This window comes from Thermobia domestica, chromosome 9, assembly GCF_964235325.1.
Source record: "Thermobia domestica chromosome 9, izTheDome1.hap1.1, whole genome shotgun sequence".
NCBI classification, from domain to species: domain Eukaryota; kingdom Metazoa; phylum Arthropoda; class Insecta; order Zygentoma; family Lepismatidae; genus Thermobia; species Thermobia domestica.
In genome coordinates, this window is record NC_137462.1 from 223541956 (window position 1) to 223560654 (window position 18699).

Genomic DNA, 18699 nt, shown 5'->3' on the forward strand with positions numbered 1-18699 from the left:
TTGCCACTCTTCCGGGCTTCTTAACGGGTTACCTAACTTATGAAAACGTTTCCATAAAAATTACTTTTCACAAAAATTGCACAAATAATTGTTCAAGAATAGTACAAATAAAGTAAAGATAATAAATACAATAAATAACATGAACTGCAAGTTCTGTACATTGTTCCCAAAATATAATACTTGGACAAAATAAACTCACAATAAATGTTCAAAGGATCGTCCAGCACTTGCGATGCACATGCAAATGCGTACCGGGACATTGTTGACTTCTCTTAGCACTTCATTTGGACTTAGTGCACGGAAGACATTACGGATCCTCTCCATCATATCCTCTCTTGTAGTAGGACGTTCTTGGTAAACCAGCTCCTTGACACGTCCCCTAAAGAAAAAATCAAGCGGAGTCAGGTCCGGAGATCGAGCTGGCCAGGAAACAGAGCCGCCTCTTCCGATCCACCTGTTTGGAAATAAACGTTCGACAGTTTGTCTGGCAACTCTTGCAAAATTAAGAGGGCAGCCGTCTTGTTGTAGCCACATCATTTCACGAGTTGCTAGTGGGACATCTTCCAAGAACTCAAAAAGAACATGTGACAAAAAATTAGCGTACTCTATCCCTGTCAAAGTACCTTCGAAGAAATAGGGACCGACTATTTGGCCCCCTACTACACCACACCAGACGTTAAGTGTCCAGGTATGTTGGTGGTCAACTTCACGTACTCAGTGAGAATTCACGCTGGGCCAGTAGTGAGCGTTGTGTATGTTGACATCTCTTTTACTGTGTGTTTTAGATGTAAAGCATCACGGGCAATGGTGCGCGATATTCCGCGCGGTGTTGCCGGATCATGGACTCCCCTTTCCCTTCTCGCTCTTCCTCCAGTTGAGATTATGACACATACATTGGCAACATTATTCGCAATGTAAATATACTATTCCAGCAAACTCAAAAATTTTGACTGTGCATCCTAGAAGTATATATAGAAAAGCTCCGCACTTGTACTCGGTTTGCTTAAAGACATGGTCAACTATAATTTTGGAGAAGAAACGAACTACCACGAAAGATAGTAACCCAGACACTGATGAATTTTGTTTGCGCTAGAAGAGAAGTCACGTTCCTACACAACTAGCCCTTTGTTTCCTTCTCAGTTTTCATAACAAATAACATTATTGTGCTTGGTCTAGGTCACACAAAAACAATCCGTCTGATTCCTAAGCAAGTCCATATGATCGAGTTTGTTTTGGGTTACGATAATTTACGACACCATTCAGACGCCTGGTGCTTTTGAATCCCTGCTGGAGGAAGAAAGAGGGAATAAGTGGTCCCATATATGTAAGATAGTGAAACGTGAAAAAAAAAAAAAAAAAAAAAAAACATAACTGCGTTTTTTCTGTCGAATAAGAAAGAATTTATCCCGAAGTAACATATAATATCAGATTCCAGAATATCCGATATAATATCAGATTCCAAAGGCGTGTAGCCACGGGGGAAAAGGGGGCCCTGTCTTTCCAAACTATTTCCAGCTCCAAAATGAGGTTTGTCGTATGTGTTTAATAAACTTATTTAATAGTTAATGCAAACCAGGGACGTTTATAATAAAATATGAACATTTTAAAAAAATCAAACATCATCAATACGTTTTCTGTACCTAATTAAAGCAACTAAAATTAACCATATGCTTTATATTCTCATTTCCCTAACTGGAGCACACCGTATTAACTCTTTATTCGATTATTGCATAATAATATCTGAGTTGATATTTTTTTCGAGTTTTTTTTCCTTTACTATTTTAACCCATATAAATACAAAGTCAGATAAACAGACTGCTATAAACAGCATTTGTTTTCTTATGAATAGCTTATTGATTCATCTACAATCCGGTTTTCAACTCAGTACTGTCAAGATCCGTCTTTTGATAGGGTAGCATCGTGAAAATATAACATGTGTATAGTATGTATGATGAGTTAAAATGCTTTCATATTCTGAAAGAGATCATTTGTTCTCTTTTAAATATGTGAAAAGCTTTCCTCCCCCTGAAAGTAATATTCCCCTAGAACAACCTGCTCGTTACACCCATGATTATTCTGTAATAAAAGTTGAGTTCTATTTCCAAATTGAAGAAAAATCCACTGGAAATTAGACACGGGACTCATCACTCGGTTTACTAATTGTTTTATATGGAAACCTTTAAAAGCGTGTATCATAACAACCAGTTGACATAAAAAGATGTAGTTTTCACGTATGTGTTCGTAATTCTTTTCTCTACTTCGTAAAATGAGCAGTTGATGTGCTAATACAATATTTCTAATAAGCGCCTCTGGTATTGTCAAGATTCACAGTAGCGCGAGAAGTCAGCTTGCAGGACTGCTTGTCGCGAATTGCAACACCGCTCAAAGCCAATTGGACGCCGCGTGAAGCCAACTCAAGGCCATGCCGCTTATCATTTGGAATCTGCAATACTCTTATAGGTTGCCTCATCCGTACACAGAATGTTTTGGTGAAAACAGGGGTTCCTGGCGTTCATCCACTGACAAAACTCCAGGCTATGGAAATCTTGTTCTCGGAGTTCCTCATGTAGGTGAGCATGGTAAGGACGCAACGAGTTGTTATGCAGAATCCTCCAAACAGTCATGTGGCTCATAGCAGCATCCGTGGTTAATTGTCTTGTCGATATTTGGGGATCCATATGGACTGCAGCAAGGACGTCAGGAGACCGATTACCCTGAACAAGACGTTTGATCTGTTGACGTTTGTTGTGATGAGGTTGACATGCCCAGTCCTCTGCACACGAAGTGCCAAGCGCCGAAATACTTTTCTCGACTGCCGAGCACGATCGGGAAACGGTTCACCATATTTTTTGTTTGATGTGTTTACGTGCACTACGAGCCGAGAAAAAATGCCTGGGACGGGTGGTCTTGATAGTAGCAATTCAACAACAAATGGCACTCGTAGATGTCAAACCGTAGACTTTAGCGAAAATTGTTTCCTATAAAAGTTTTTTCTTTTTCAATAATACTTCCAAAGAAATTGAAATTGATACCACTTTTTATTTGAAATTTTGAAGCTGACGCCCCGTGGAAATATTTTTGCTACGCCACTGGATATGGAAGTACCGTTTGATTCTCCACATACGATTTGGTCACTCAATTTTTTTGTTTGAAGTATTTACGTGCACTACGAGCCGAGAAAAATGCGTGGGACGAGTGGTCTGATACAACCTATATATATATATATATATATATATATATATATATATATATATATATATATATATATATATATATATATATATATATATATATATATATATATATATATATATATGGTGGGGGGCTGGGGACCAGACGAGTGGACTGAGAGTTACCAAATTTTCGTCACGGGTACCTTGATCCAGGTCCCAAACCAAGACGAAGCGTTTTTTTCCAAAATTGGAACCAGAGAGGGGGGGGGGGTCTCATGGGTGGTGGGGCGTTTACCGGGACCTGTAAAAGTGGTTGAAAATGACCGATGTTAATGTCAAATCCATAATTTTGGCGGTAGCTGAGAATAATGATAAAACTCCGAACACATTAACTTCGAAATTCAACCCATTCGGCCGCGGTCACCGGAGGAGGGGGGGGGGTATACCAAGACGTGTAAAGATAATCCAAAATGACCGATATTAGTGTCAAATCCATAGTTCTCGCGGTCGCTGAAAAAATGGTGACAATTCCATTAGCGATGACTTTCTAATTTAGCTACCTTGTATGCGGGCCGGGGATTACCTGCGTGGTGGGGGTTAGCGAGATATGTAAAAATAATCCAATATTAGTGAAAGAATCCATAGTTTTCGCGGTCGCTGAGATGAATGGTGGTACTCCCACAGGCGTTGACTTCCAAATACAGCCCCCATCGGCTGGGGACCAGAGGCTTGTTTATTTAAAAAAAAAAAAAAAATTCGAACCAAGGGGTGTCAGGGGGCGTTTACTGAGTTATGTAAAAGTAGCAGAATAGGACCGATAGTTTTTCTTTTGTTGTTCAGTTTGTTTACATAGATATTTTATCTAAGCCATGCGAAGAATTGGTATTTCAGCTAGTAAAAGTGTCCCAAGTGGATGATAGTTGTGCTTCATCCATTAAACTTCCTAAACTACTTATTCATCATAGTTAATATGTTTTTTATTGCTGAATATCTGTAGAATTCTCTAGGAATTGCATCTATGCTTGCTGCTTTGTTGCTTTTAATGGTTCTAATAGTTTCCTTTACCACGATCAGCGTAATTTCTCAATCTGAAATCTGTCCTTTATTATTGGTGTACACGAGGTTGAACTTCTGCTTTCCCAGTTATCTTTCATTTCGAATAAATTATTAAAATGTTCCTAGTCTTCTGTACATATTTCTTGTTTTGAGAATTCCTGTTTACCCAATCATTGTATATACAGCATGCCTGTGTGGCCCCGCGTAGGGTAGTCGCTAACGCTCTCGCCTTCGGTGCGAGCGGTTCCGGGTCGAAAAAGTGTAAAACGCTTTTTCAGGCCAGCCACCCTGAATGAGGTTTTCCTGGGTTTTCCTCATTCACACCAGGCAAATGCCGGTGTGGTAGTACCTTAGTTATAGGCCCCAGACCCCTTCCTTCCTTCCTTTCCCCGGATTGTGTGCTCGCCGAGAGATGTCATCCCTCAAAACGTGAAGGGCTAAATGGCCTTAGATGCCGGAAGCCCAGAAATCTAAATCCTTACCTAAACCCATGCCTCTCTACGGTTTCTATTCTTCATAAAATCTTTTAATTCGTGTAACCACTTGTCATTCAATTCGGATTTTTTCTTACGACAGACTTCTTTATATTTATTTCTCTTTTTCTGGTATATTGCTAGGCTTCCATTGTCTCACTTTTGCCGAAAAATTTTTAATGCGCCCATGGCCTCTGTACGTAATTGAAAGCAGTCGACATTATACCACTGCTTTGTACGATAATTCCCGCTTTCCATTGGTTGTGTTTTCCTTCCCTTCCCTTCCCTTCCCTTCCCTTCCCTTCCCTTCGTTTCTCATCCGAGTGAGTATAATAAATTGAAAATTGTATTCGCATGTTTCTTGTCTCTATTTATGCATATATATTGTATCGATGAGAAACAAATCGATGATTTTGTCAACTAACATATGCTTAAATTTTGGTTAGTATTCTTCCTTCCATGTATATTTAGAAAGCAAGTAATTTGTTTCTGTGTTGAAGTATGTGTTACTTGCCTTATATGTATGTGTTAATTGTTATTATGATCGGTTGGTAGTATGACTCAGTTAGGTTTCCTATTCAAAAGTTGTTGATTGTGTTTAATATGTTTTTCGAGCATAGACGGTAATCTATCGTACTACAGCCTCTCTCTGTTAAATACGTGAATTTTCCTCGTCATTTGATCAGTCGCCATTTGGCATGCCATGTATAATAACTAAAAATGATGTTTTACAAAGTTGAATTAGTTATTTGCCTGCTTTATTGACTACCTTATCTTGGTTATTTCTTTCCCCTACGTTTATATTTTCTATGCTTAAGGTGTCGTACATACAATGCAGAATTTCTTTCTTATCCGTTAAGATTCCAGTACGCACATAGAAGTCTTTAAAAAGAATATAATTATTTTGGTTTTTGTCTTGGTTATTTCTTCCTCAAGATCATAGAAGAAATTTATGTTCACAAATTTAGAGTTTTCGTGCTGATTATATATTAACCCTAACTCGATGTCAGTCATCCAGAGCATTTCAGCAAAAGGGCGACTTCACATTCTCTTATAGATTCTTTAACATTTTACCCCATTTTTTATTAATGAATACTGTTTTCCTACGTGGTTCTCTCCCAAATTTGCTACGTTTCACCGTGATTTTGTTAAAACTTTTATAATCATTGATAACAAAGTTGTGTTCATCTGTCCTGCATGTTTCTACCAAGAAAATAAATATATATAAAAAAAAAAAATACTGTTTAATTTCTTTAAAGAGGCAGTTCGATGCTAATTTACTTGCAATTCTTCTAAGTTCAAAAGGAATAACTTGATTGGTTCATTGCCCAAACTATTTCTACACTTTTGTTTACTTATCTCTGTTTTTACTTGTCTGCTCCGATTCCCTGTGGATTCGCCACTGCGGGGGTGATCCCTGTCTTCTTTCCACGGTAGCTGGCCTGGGCAGTAGGGTGGACCGAAATTTTTTTTTTAAAGATATTCAATATTGAGTAGTTATCAAAAGTTGTGTATTGTTACGAAATGAAGCCATCTGAAATATTTTGATTTTAAAACAATATTTAACCGGGCCCCCGTGGCCCTAAAGTTCCTAATTTTTTGTTGAAATAAAATGATTTTAGGTAATAAGAACATATTTCCAGACAATATTATTAATACATAAAACATGAAATACATGATTTTAATAAACGCAAGTAGCTATTGAGACCTTAACTAACTTTCATAACTACTATATTAACCACGAAAAACCTTCGTGTTGAGCCCAGCTCAGAACTCTCAAACTTTAACAAAATATCACTTTTTCGCATCTGGATGCAAAATGCACAACACTGGCTTTCCGAAGGCGGCGCTTACATTGCTGAATTCAAATAAACTAGAAACGATATGGCTGCGAACCTCTCTTCCTGTATTGTCTTGCCTTCGAATTAAGGATATGATTTTGAATTACAAGTCAAAATGCAAAACGATCATTAACCCATTAAGAAATAAGATACCTCCATTAAGAGCCAAATTAAAGAAATTTAAGAACGATGGTCAGAAGTTATTTGATATTTTCTCTTGCAAATGCTGCGATAGAGTAACCAGTAAGTGTGATAAATCAAATTAAATACCGCCGTGGGAGCTCATATTAGATCAGAGAAATCAGAGACAAATGACGAGTTGCAATGTAGATAAAGCAGAAACCCATAGGCTCAAAAGAAAGCATGACACACAGATCGATTATGATGCTGCGGTACCAAATACAAGAGGGTTACAATCGTTAGCCTCAATCCCACACTTGGAACATACATTAAGTGCTTCCACCCCGAATTCAGACGATGAAGAGTTCGCATGGAGCTATCGTTTAGAGAATAAAATCTAAAGTAAACCTAAATAAACAATAGTGAGTCCTAAACAAATGAGTACCGCCAAAGATTTAACAGGTGTCTCGAATAAGTCGGCTGCTAAAATTGTATCCGCTGTTTTAGAAGATAATTAATTTACTGAACAAAACTAACCAAGACAAGGTAGTAGATAAAACCAGAATCCATAGGAAACTAGCAAAAAAAGAAAGAAAAAAAAAAGAAAAAAGAAACCGTCTGCAGTGTAAAGCTACTAATTTTAAGGGTATATTTTGATGGCCGAAAATACCAAACTATAGTTCTAATTGACAATTGCAGTAGGCAAAGCGCTGAAAAATATGCGGATTATATCGATTTGACCGATTGGTCAGAAGTAATAGGAACGAAACCTCCACTTTTGCGTAACGTATCAACAGAAGAATTAACCGAAATGATTGTGGAAAAGAGGAGGTTTCACAGTTTGTCACGTTCCCCTTCCACACACAGGCTTTGGAGAGGTGTGTAAAGGTAGTAACAGAACCTTCTTCAGAAGTATGCGGTAGTGCTGCACGAGACGGTTATATTCGCGCAAAACTGAAAGCACGAAAGTATCTACCAAGCTTCGAACATAAATCTCAATATTTTGTTCCAAGATTCAACCAAGGAGCTTTAAGTAAGAGGAAGGTGGGTGGGAGGAACTCGCTGTGTAGCCATCTCCACGTGGTTAGTTCTGGGCTGGTTTGGTGTTTGTTGGTCAATTTTTCAATCTTACCTTATGTATTTGTGTCCGTACTATTATATCCTACTAAACACCAATCAGACGAAGAGCTGCACATCAGATCAGAACATTTAAAATCCTGGGGTCAAGTTAAAGAATTAGCAATCTTAACCAATTTTCTATAAAACTTTTCGGACCCGCAGGTCCTGGTGAAATATTTTTATTTGCCTCTGTTTTGGGGAAGAAACATAGCATTATACAACTTTTGCACGGTACTCAAACTTAATTTTCTGAAAACAAATATTTCAATAATATTTTCACTACTCACAACCATATTTTTTCAGCATTAACGTTCTTTCGGGCTCCCGGGGCCCGGTTAAATATATTTTTATCCGGCTCTGTTTTGGCGAGGAAACATGACATAAATTTTGCACGGTACTCAAACTTAACTTTCTAAAAAATATATATCAATAATATTTTCACTATTTACAACTATCTTTTTTTTTTTAATAAACGTTCTTTAGGGCCCCCGGGGCCCGGTTAAGTAACTTTTTTCCCTGCTCTGCTTCTGTGAAGAAACATAACATTATACAACTTTTGCACGCTACTGAAACTTAACTTTCTAAAAATATATTTTAATGATATTTTCATTGGTCGCTACTTCTTTTTTTCAAAATTAGCGTTCTTTCGGGCCCCCGGGCCCGGTTAAATATCTTTTAATCCGGCTCTATTTTCGTGAGGAAACATAATATTATACAACTTTTGCATGGTACTCAAACTTAACTTTCTAAAAAAAATATTTCAATATTTCACTGCTCGAAACTATTTTTTTTTTTAATTAACGTTCTTTGGGGCCCCCGGGGCCCGGTTAAATATCTTTTTATCCGGCTCTAGTTTGGCGAAGAAACATAACATAATATTATACAACTTTTGCACGGTACTCAATCTTAATTTTCTAAAAAAAAAATTTTTTTCGGCCGTTTTTGGGCCCACCCTACTGGGCAGCCTCGGGCGAAGCTATTTCTCCAGTGTGCTTTGCTCCTTCGTTCTCTCCATTCTCCTTTGCCCAGTGGCCTTTGTCCTCTTCATTCTTGCTCTTCATAGTGTTTTTACTTTTCTCACTTCTGCCACTTTTCTTACTGGTTTCAATTCTAAATACTTTATAGACACTATATTGTCTATAGTGTCTATAAAGTATTTAGACACTGTTATTTTCTAGATTTACATCATATGTACATATGTCTATTTTGAGCTTATCGAAAACTAATATTACGAACTTTCCCGCTTGCTTTGCTTCATACATTTTTTTTTTCCATTTTTCATTTAACTTACCTGATATACACTCGGTTTGAGAATTGTTCAGTCGCTACATTGTTTGTCCCCTTCAAGTTTCCTTTCACATTGAAGTTATATTTTCTTCTCAAAACTTTAAAATTTCATCACTATATTCTGTTCTTTTCCTGCTTAACATAGTGTGTGCTCTTTCTGTATCCTGGTCTTGTATTCCACTCCCATATCATTTCACATCACCTCTATCACAGCCTTTTTACACTCTTCCCAACTGCTTTCACCTACATTATTACATTTTATTTTTACATTGCGAAATAGTAGGTTTGACTGTTTGCTTTGGTCTTAAAGATAGTTCTTTTTGTCATTAGATTTCGGTCAATCTTCTTCGTAACTTCTGAGTTTCATCTGATAGAAAACTTGCTTCCTCTTCTAACTTTCTCATTTAGGAGTTAACTGCTGCATTGATGCTTCTATTCCGTCTATTTTGTTGTCTATATTTGCTATTCATGTCACAGCTTGTTCCATCTTGTTAAATTTCTCTCACATGTCTTCCAATTTTTTCCCGAGCTTTCCCTTAGGGGGGGGGGGGGATTTTTCACTATCCACAATAACACTAATTCAATATTTAACTGTCTAAACCAAAACTCCTCCTCCCCCTACTCCCCGAAGAGTAAACAATTTCTTGCTGATTCTTTTCATGAGAAATGATTTATCCTGTATTGTAATTTTATTAATGAAATCTTTATTTGTGAAATACGAACAAAATTACTTGACCTGGTTTTGAGAAAATCATGAGAAAAACTACCCTCCGAATGCCTTATTATCAGGTTACTGTGAAACTCTTTTCCTTATGAAAAAAATCCGAATCCATTTTGAGAAAATCGTTTTAAAGAACTCACCGTCAAGAGTAAACTGCCTATTGTGAATTTTTCCCATTAAAATGACATACCATTTTCTAAAGTTGTTAATGGAATATTAATTTTTGCGTTATGAACAACATTATTAAAGCCACTATCGAGAAAATAGCAAATTCTGATTTTTACCCTTCGCTGCGCTATTTTTGGGATAGACAGAAGATTTTAACCTTCTCGCCCATAGAGAATCCTACAAAAAATTAAATTTGAAATTTGGTCACGACCTGTTGAACTGTGTGACTTCTAGGTCAGTGAACATATTTACACCGGGACGGCCGGACAAACAAGACATCCAAAAAGTTGTTTCTCGATATGTGGGGCACATGAAGCCTGGAGAATGCGTTGGAATCTCGATTTCAATTTCTGTGATGATCACCATGGTCTAATATATATATATAACACTTATATGTTTTACTTGAAATGTCGATAACCAATGTATATGGACGCCGGAGTGAATGAAGAAGTCGTTATGTGTTACTGTGTTCTAAATTCCTTCAAACGTATCCGATAGCACTAACTTTTTTTAATCGTATATCAACAGATATCTTACAGCTTGTAACGAAGTGTGTAAACTTTAGTGTAGATTTGTTATTGTAGTGTTTGTGAACCTTTGGTAGTTCCTTCAATATGTATATGTAGTTTTTAACGACGTAACATAAATATTAGTAAATACTGATTTTTCTGTCAGCATCACCTGTCAATTAAAACTTTATTGTATTTGTTTCATTTCAGAATCAAAACTAATGGGTCATTACCACGAGACAAGCGTCTGCCTTCCCCAAGTAGGCGACTTCCAACTGAATGCCAAGCTTTACGACCAAAACTTCTTTCAGCTTCAGAAGATGAACTATCGCAAATATTCACTTTAGATGGTAGTCAGCATCTGTCTGCTGAAGAAAGTCGTAGTAATTCTCTTCCGAGAAGCAGCCATTATACTATATCAACTTCCCGTAGCCCTTATGAAAATGTAGTACCTCATCAGTCATATCTCACTTATCCTCACAGTCCTAGAACTCGAATCAAAACTATTGTAGGTAAAGATAGAAAAGATCCTTCCGAAATTATAGAAAATCGATTAGCATTATCTGAATATCAGTTAACAGAAGCAAAAAAAGGGTCCGAATCCACACCGTTTCCAATATCTGCTAGTCGTAGTGATGATTTAAGAAGTATGGGGCAAGATATAAATGAATTCATACTGTCTTCTAATCAGTCAGAGAAGTCGTCTACGAGAGGCGAAAGAGAAATAGTATCCGAATCCTTCCATGATCCCCAGTTAATTTGTAAAAGTATGGAAAGAGTATATCCATCATCCAACATGGTAACTGAATTTCCATACCAACCTGATTTTTCTTCCAAACGAAATGAGGAGATTGGTGTTGAGAAAGGTATTGTAACATCGGAAACAAGTATGAAATCTGTAAGTGCCAAAAAGCATCTTATTCCGAAGACTTCTGTTGAAGGGGGCAAATTTATTAGACCACTTGAATTTGAAGTTAGTGTCGTTAACAAGTGCTTGAAAGACTTAGGACTAGCTAACTGTTCATCAGAACGTGTAGAGGAACGAATAAATATTGCAGTGGAAGAGCTGGTGAGTGATGAAAGTGCAACAGCATCTGACGTAAATGTTCTTAATTCAAATTCTCAGCGAACCACTAGGTCTTCTCTTTGTCAAAGAAATGATCGTGATTCTCTGGACAGCAAGCAGATCGACTGTGTGGATGTTAGGATTACTTCAGGAAGAGAGAGTGAAAACAAGGTATGAAGTAGCGTTATGACTATCATAAAACTACTATTTGGGATACCTTCACGTATACATGTAGATGGTTATCAAAATAATGGAAACATCTTAATGTAATGCAATTTACTTGATTAATATGATAGTGGATCACCTTTAGCCAGTAGCACATCCTGTGTTTCGCGAACTAAGACATATATATACATAGTGATTTATTTTCACAGGAATATTACAATATTCTTCACCCAGTGCAATACTTAAATGCATTTGTGATTAGCGAGGAGCAGCATTCAGTTTCGTCGAACTTACCATAGTTGTTTAACTCAGGGGATTGGGCTTACTAGGGAAAATGTTGAATTTCGTCCAGATGTTTCTCAAATCACGTCATGTCATGTAAGTGGGTCAAGTCATGTGTATTGGCCCATTGTCATCTTATTGTCCTGTGTCGTTGGTAGGGTAGAACATTTGTGCCATGGGATACACCTGATTACCTAAGTTGTCAATATAATCACTTGCTGTTATTCGTCTTTTGAGAATAATAATAAAACTAACGGAGTACTGTAGCGTTGCCCCCCAGTCCAATTGCCTCCTCGTTCAACGAAATGCCAAGTAGGGAGTGCTAAGCGTGTATTTTTCTGGTATACGTATATTATATGTATACTTCTTTGTACAGAAATTCCTCCTATTGTTGGAAACAACGCGAAAGATTATTTATGTGATCGTATTATTGTTTTCCAATCATCAGCGTTTCATGTTGTTTTATTCCCAGTGCCATTATTTTTGAGCTACGCGTTATAGGCGTTGACTAGAAGTGTCGGCATGGCAAATTGAGGTTATAAAGCTTTTGCTGTCGTTTCAGACGCATAATGACCCCTGCAGTCACTCTACGGTTCTTTCTAACAATGAATTGCTAGGCGGTTGTTCCCGTGCGCTATTTCTCTTTTTTTTGATGATATTTCACTACGAGTTCTTTATGCATTATGTTTGCGCTGCACCTCATACAGTTTACACGTTGACTGCGACTTTCTTAGATACTGTTGTTCTAACTAACTGCCGTCCACAGTTTGACTTGTTCGAGAATCGAAGGTATTTTTTATTCTGATCACTCACGTCTGCACATATAATCCGTTTCATGTGCTAGGCAACATCGTCCAATATACCATTAACACAAGACAGTTACGGTGCACGAATATTCAGTAATGCTAACTGCCTAATTGACGTGTTGCAGTATATATGTGTTTCCATTATTGTGAAGATCACATAACTACGCTCCGTACATTCGAATGTGAGTAAATTGGCTTTTTTTTTAGCAGGAGGGGCGGGGGAATTAGATAACTACTCACATTTAATCTTTAAGAGTACCTAATTTTGTGTTACTCCGGCCCATTAGATTTTCATGTAGGATACTTACCTGGTGGAATTTTTACGTCATCTTGCAGCACCGAGGCTATGTGACTATATCGTCGTAAATATAATGAAAGAATGTATCTCAGTCTTTACTATTTTCCAAGGAAAGGCAGGTACATTTTCCGGTAGTTCCTTATTTATAGTATCTGACAGTTTCTTCTCTCGTAAGTTTACAAACTAGTGAGGATGTTATTTTGAGGCATCGAAACATAACTTATGATTATAATTATAGCGACTTTTGAAAATATGTCATTATTTTTTGTTGTGCTCTTTTGCGATTATCTTGATCTGACGTTATTGCAACTTATATTAAAATACGTCTAAGGAATAAAACTATTATTTTGTAGACTTTTTACATAATTTCATGTATTTCCCTGCTTACAATATGTAATAATGGATTACACGTACCTAACGAATTAACCTTAAGTAAAATCAACACCGACATTTGTTAACTAATATCTACAATTTCACATTAATAAATTCGGAAGTTTTCGTTTAATGATTCAATTTCGTTATAGTATTGCTGATGTATAAACATTACGTAGAAGAAACAGTTCAAGTAAAACGTCTTTTTTAAACAAAAAAGCAAGTACAGCTTTTACCTATGTGAACAGAATCAAATTATGTTCACATTTTGGAATTACTAATATTCTAAATATCTCAATATGTACAATAGCAATGTTGCCGACTGATTTCCTAATGACGTAAGTCAAATAAAATGCAACAAATTCTGCTCACTACCACAGGAACTCTTATTTTGCTTCTGGTATCTTAGGCGGTTCATTGTTAACATATTGAAGGCTCATATTATTTCAGCACTTAGTCGGTGTTTTTAAGTAATTCTTCTACAGGACTCTGGCATGAGACTTGTCTTGAAAGAGATTTCTCTCTTTTTTGAATTTTTATTTACTTATTTATTTTTTAACGATAATGTTTTTTGCCATCTCTGCGCGTTTCACACATCCTTGTTCATTTTTTCCCTCAAAGATTCTCGTTTCTTATCACAAGATTTTGAAATCCAGAAACTCATTGTACTGAATAAAGTATGACTGTTTTCGTCTATGTAGAATCATGGATACAAGCCGTCAAGGGAGAAAGAGATTAGCATGTTTATAACTGTTGAGGAAAAAGGTACAAAAACGTTGAAATCTCTGATGATTCATGTTTGCTAATTTCCTCTTGCCTAATGTAGCAAAAATATCGTGAGGCAAGATTGTAAGTAGTAAGATTGTAATCTCCAACACGACACGTGTAAAATAATGCACTTTTATTAGTTAATTGAAGTTGAATAACTTGTTAAAGATGAGAAACAATACATAATTACGATAATATGCACGTAGCTTTTCCCTTTTATTTATTTATTTATTTATTTATTTATTTATTTATTCATTTCATATCTTTCCTACATCACACGAACTTTATTTTTCTCTTCAATGTTTGTTTTATTCTTCTTCATGCTGATACTTCGGTTCTTCGTCGCCCTCAATCTAATTGTTGCCTAGGCTGTACTTCTTTTTCTCGAGTGAAGCAACTATCAGCTCATTTCTATAAAAGCTTCCATGTAAGCGTTGTTACATCCTGTTCATCTTCTCTACAGTCCTCTGCCATGAGCATCGTCTGTGATGCTCATAATTTTTATGTATGTTGCCATGCTTAAACTAGTATTTCTTGATACTTCAGTGGCATGGAAGTAGTTTTCATCTTCGAGGTTATTTGAATTTTAACGTACAGAAAATTGAATTACGATCCTAAGGATAGTTTTAGCACCAAAGTAGTAAGGAAATCGAGGAAGTTACGTGTATTTTTAACTGGAAATCCAATTAGAAAACGACCATGAGGAAGATGTAGACGCGAATGGTAGAATATCAAGATGGATCTGGCAGAAACGAAAATTAAAAAAAAAAAAAAAAAAAAAAAAAAAAAAAAAAAAAAAAAAAAAAAGTTTAAATGGCTTAAGACAGCAGTCAATGGACAGCTTTTGTGAGAACGGAATTTAACCTCCGGCTTCCATAGACCATTAATTTTTATAGTTACTTACGGGTACTTGAAATTTGACCCCCCCTTTGTTTTTAAATTATTCTTATGTTCTTTTCTGTTCATTTCGAGATCTTCTAGCATGTTCAAAATTTTCGAATTTTTATCTTCCTTGAAGAGATTTTCTTTCAGTTGTGTTCTCTCTCTCATCAATTTGCCGCTAAAACCACACTTCTAGTTTGCGCAACTTGTGATCATATTTAAAAAAAAAAAAAAAAGTTTCAAATATTATACAACTGATTTTCTCTATTTCTCAGAAGGCAACCGTGATGATGTTCTATATGGATGATATTGAGTGCAGGGCCGTTGACGACCCACTACATTTTCCAAGTGGCACGGAAATCCATAATGAATCAACTGCTTCTCATAGTCATGATTCCGGTAGTAATACAGTATCGAATCCTGCGTTTCTTCTGGTACTGATTGTCATTCAAACGCTCGAGACAAAAGTAAAATGCATACAATATGTAATATTCTTCATTACAACAACCTATTTGATCTGTTTTATTTTATTTTATTTTATTTTATTTTATTTTATTTTATTTTATTTTATTTATTTATTTTATTTTTTCACTGGTGCAGTCCTAGTAAACACAACATATCGACATTCAGCAATATGACGCTATAATTCGTGAAGATCTTTTCACGATTAACACTTATACACACTATAACAGACAACCAGTGCGATAAGGAATCCACAAATTACTGTAATTAAATAAACATTTAAATCAATGCTTTAAAAAATTTCACGTATTGCACATGAAAGTTTGCTGACAGTTGTTTGCTTAGTTATTAAATGAGGAAAAATGTAGTTGCATATTGCAGTATTATTTGAGAGAATGTTTAATTTTTGTGACCTACTTTTGTCTGTCGCTTTGCCTTCATCTGATCTTCCTATGTCTAGGTGACGTTATATGTGTATATCCGCAACTTTGTATTACATTATTGTTTCTTGCGAAGAGCCTTGGACATATCTGAAAAATAAAAAATCACCAATTCTTCCAAAAATATGCTCTATATTTTCATATGAAACTGAATGCATAAGTTGAGTAGAATTTAAGAAAAGATAATCACGAACTGGATTAACCTCTTAACGTTCGAATTTATTTTAGAGAAACGTCCCAAAAAGGTCATATTTTTTATTTCATATTTTAAATCTATCATAAATGCGTGCTAACACGATCTATTTTAATTATCATTCTGAACCAAATTTCGAAAGTTATAACCCCTCAAAATACTACTTCTAGATTATCCCGAATTTTTTCGAGCACAGTTGAAAATTAAAATAATTGTAAGATTAAATGAATTTGCGTGCTGAAAAAATATGTTTTAAACAAAAGCTTTATCTGCTTAGTCCTGAACAGAATCATGGCAAAATTTCTATCGTCTTAGAAGTTGAGGCTATTTAAAACGTGAAAACATTCAATCGCTATTATCCCGAAATATTTCGGGCACAGAAAAATATGAAACAAACTGTAAGAATAAAATAAAACATGCGCGGGATACCCTCGTACAAATATGAGCTCACTTATTCAAAATGTTTATTCTGAACGCTAAATAAAAAATAAATTAAAAAAAAAAAAACTGAGAGTAATATAAAACACCGTGAGAAATGAAAAATAATCAAAAAGATTTGCTTTTTCTTTTTGAATTAGTCTCCAATTTAGTTCAGTTCTTTCCACTTTATCAATCACTTTGTTGGAAGGTCTGCCACTGTGTGATACACACGAAAACATGGAACCACACAAAGTGCCACATCGCAATCTGGACAATAAAACCGCGATTCACGGCGAATCTTTTTGCCTTTAGCATCACGAACCCTGCTGCATACTGCACACTACCTTGTTGCATTGATCTTCTTTGCTGTTGGTGGGATATAGTCCGGGAAGTGCCGGCCAGTCAGTCTCAGTGGAGAATGTATCACACCTGGCCGTCCTGTTCTTGGCTTCATGTCAGTATCATGGTACTTTTCCATGATTTTCTCAATTACGGCCAGGCGGTACATAAGTGGGCTTTTTGTACAACCTGACGTTGTATATATGATGAATGAATTCCACAAAGCAAGGTCAAGGAGGTGGAAAAATATCTTCTTGTAATAATTCTTCCCTCTTTTCCTTGGCGTAGAATAGTCTGAAAAAGGCTGGTCAACTCGATCTACACCGCCCATTGTATCATTGTACGCTATCACACATTCTGGCCTCTTCTTTTTCTCGCCTCTTTTTTCTACTTCAGCCATTTGTATGCTGTGCACAGATGATAAAAGCGAAACATTTCGTTTATCTTGCCAAATTATTACAGTCAGTTTTCCCCTCTGAAACCCTACAATATCTCCTTTCTTCAACTTCTTATTCTTTAGTCCCGTTGACATATCCTTGCGTGTAAGTTTCACTGTACCATACACATCAGTTCGTTGGGACACAAGACGATCTGCAAGCTCAGGTAACGTGTAGAAATTATCAATAGTAAGACAATGTCCCTTATCTAACAAAGGATCAATCAATGTCATAACGAACTGAGAAGAAACAGGAAGGTCACTGTACTTGTCGCTTAGTTTTGTGTCTTTTCCACAATATATGATCAAGTTCCATACGTACCCTGATTTAGACTCTCAGCATGTAGCTCTTGATGCCGAATCGATCTCTTTTCAGCAGCAAGTATTGTATCCATGATAAACGTCCTTTGAACAACAGAAGACTTTCATCAATCATGATGTCTCTATGCGGACTAATGGTTTCCTGAAATGTGGTAACTAACTTATCTAAAACCGGCCAATCAGTTTTGGGTTCGGATATGTATCTGGATCATATTCTTTGTTATTTGAAAAATGGAGATATTGTTTGATTTGTTTGAAACGACGAAAAGCCATTGTCTGACCAAAAATGGCGTCACAAGAAGAGGATTCTTCGACCAATACATTTCCAATTGTGGCTTTTGCAAAATTCCCTGCAAAATTACTAGTCCGAGAAACCACATAAGTTCATTCTCAGTCAACGGAGGAAAGGGCTTGGGATTACACTGATTCTGGTTACTTTGATCAGCATATTTATTAGTTTGCTCACAAATCATCTCTATCAGTTCACGATCAAAAAAAATGCTCGAAGTATTGCAAAATATCTGCATCCATATCGAAGTTTACGAGCAATCCCGGTGAGCCATTGAACGGAAAATGTGGCGCAGAAGAATATTATCCGGGTCAATCTCAGTCCATTGGCGAGCAGCAGAAAGATCTGCAATTGCATGACCAGAATTATTAGAATTGCTGTCTGAAACAGGTAATTCACTGTCACTCGTCCCACTTGAATCTATACTAACTGCACTGAAACTTCCTTCTTCGCTGCTCATTGTTGACACCGTTCACAACAATGCTATCTGAATCATAAATTTTCTTCAAGAAAAGAAACACAACTTACGAACAGCGTGCTGGCCACGATAATACTGAGAAATATAAACTGGATCACTGCAGGAGTAATACACTGCCACCTGGTGTAAAAGTCAATAAACCAAAACAAAAGACGGTTAATTTGCTTGTTAAGATTTGCTGCCTGCACCTTTTCTTCTCACAACGAAACATTTAG

At 36.4% G+C, this 18699-nt stretch overlaps 1 protein-coding gene across 5 annotated transcripts in view; it reads left to right on the forward strand.

Annotated features, from left to right (window-relative positions):
• Nucleotides 1-18699, forward strand: part of LOC145660611 (pleckstrin homology-like domain family B member 1) — an 865216-nt gene that overhangs the window by 408263 nt on the left and 438254 nt on the right. For all 5 annotated transcript variants that reach the window (XM_081725879.1, XM_081725875.1, XM_081725878.1 and 2 more), the window contains exon 7: nucleotides 10678-11704. In XM_081725879.1, coding sequence (XP_081582005.1) covers nucleotides 10678-11704 — 1027 coding nt within the window. The remainder of the gene's footprint in view (nucleotides 1-10677; nucleotides 11705-18699) is intronic.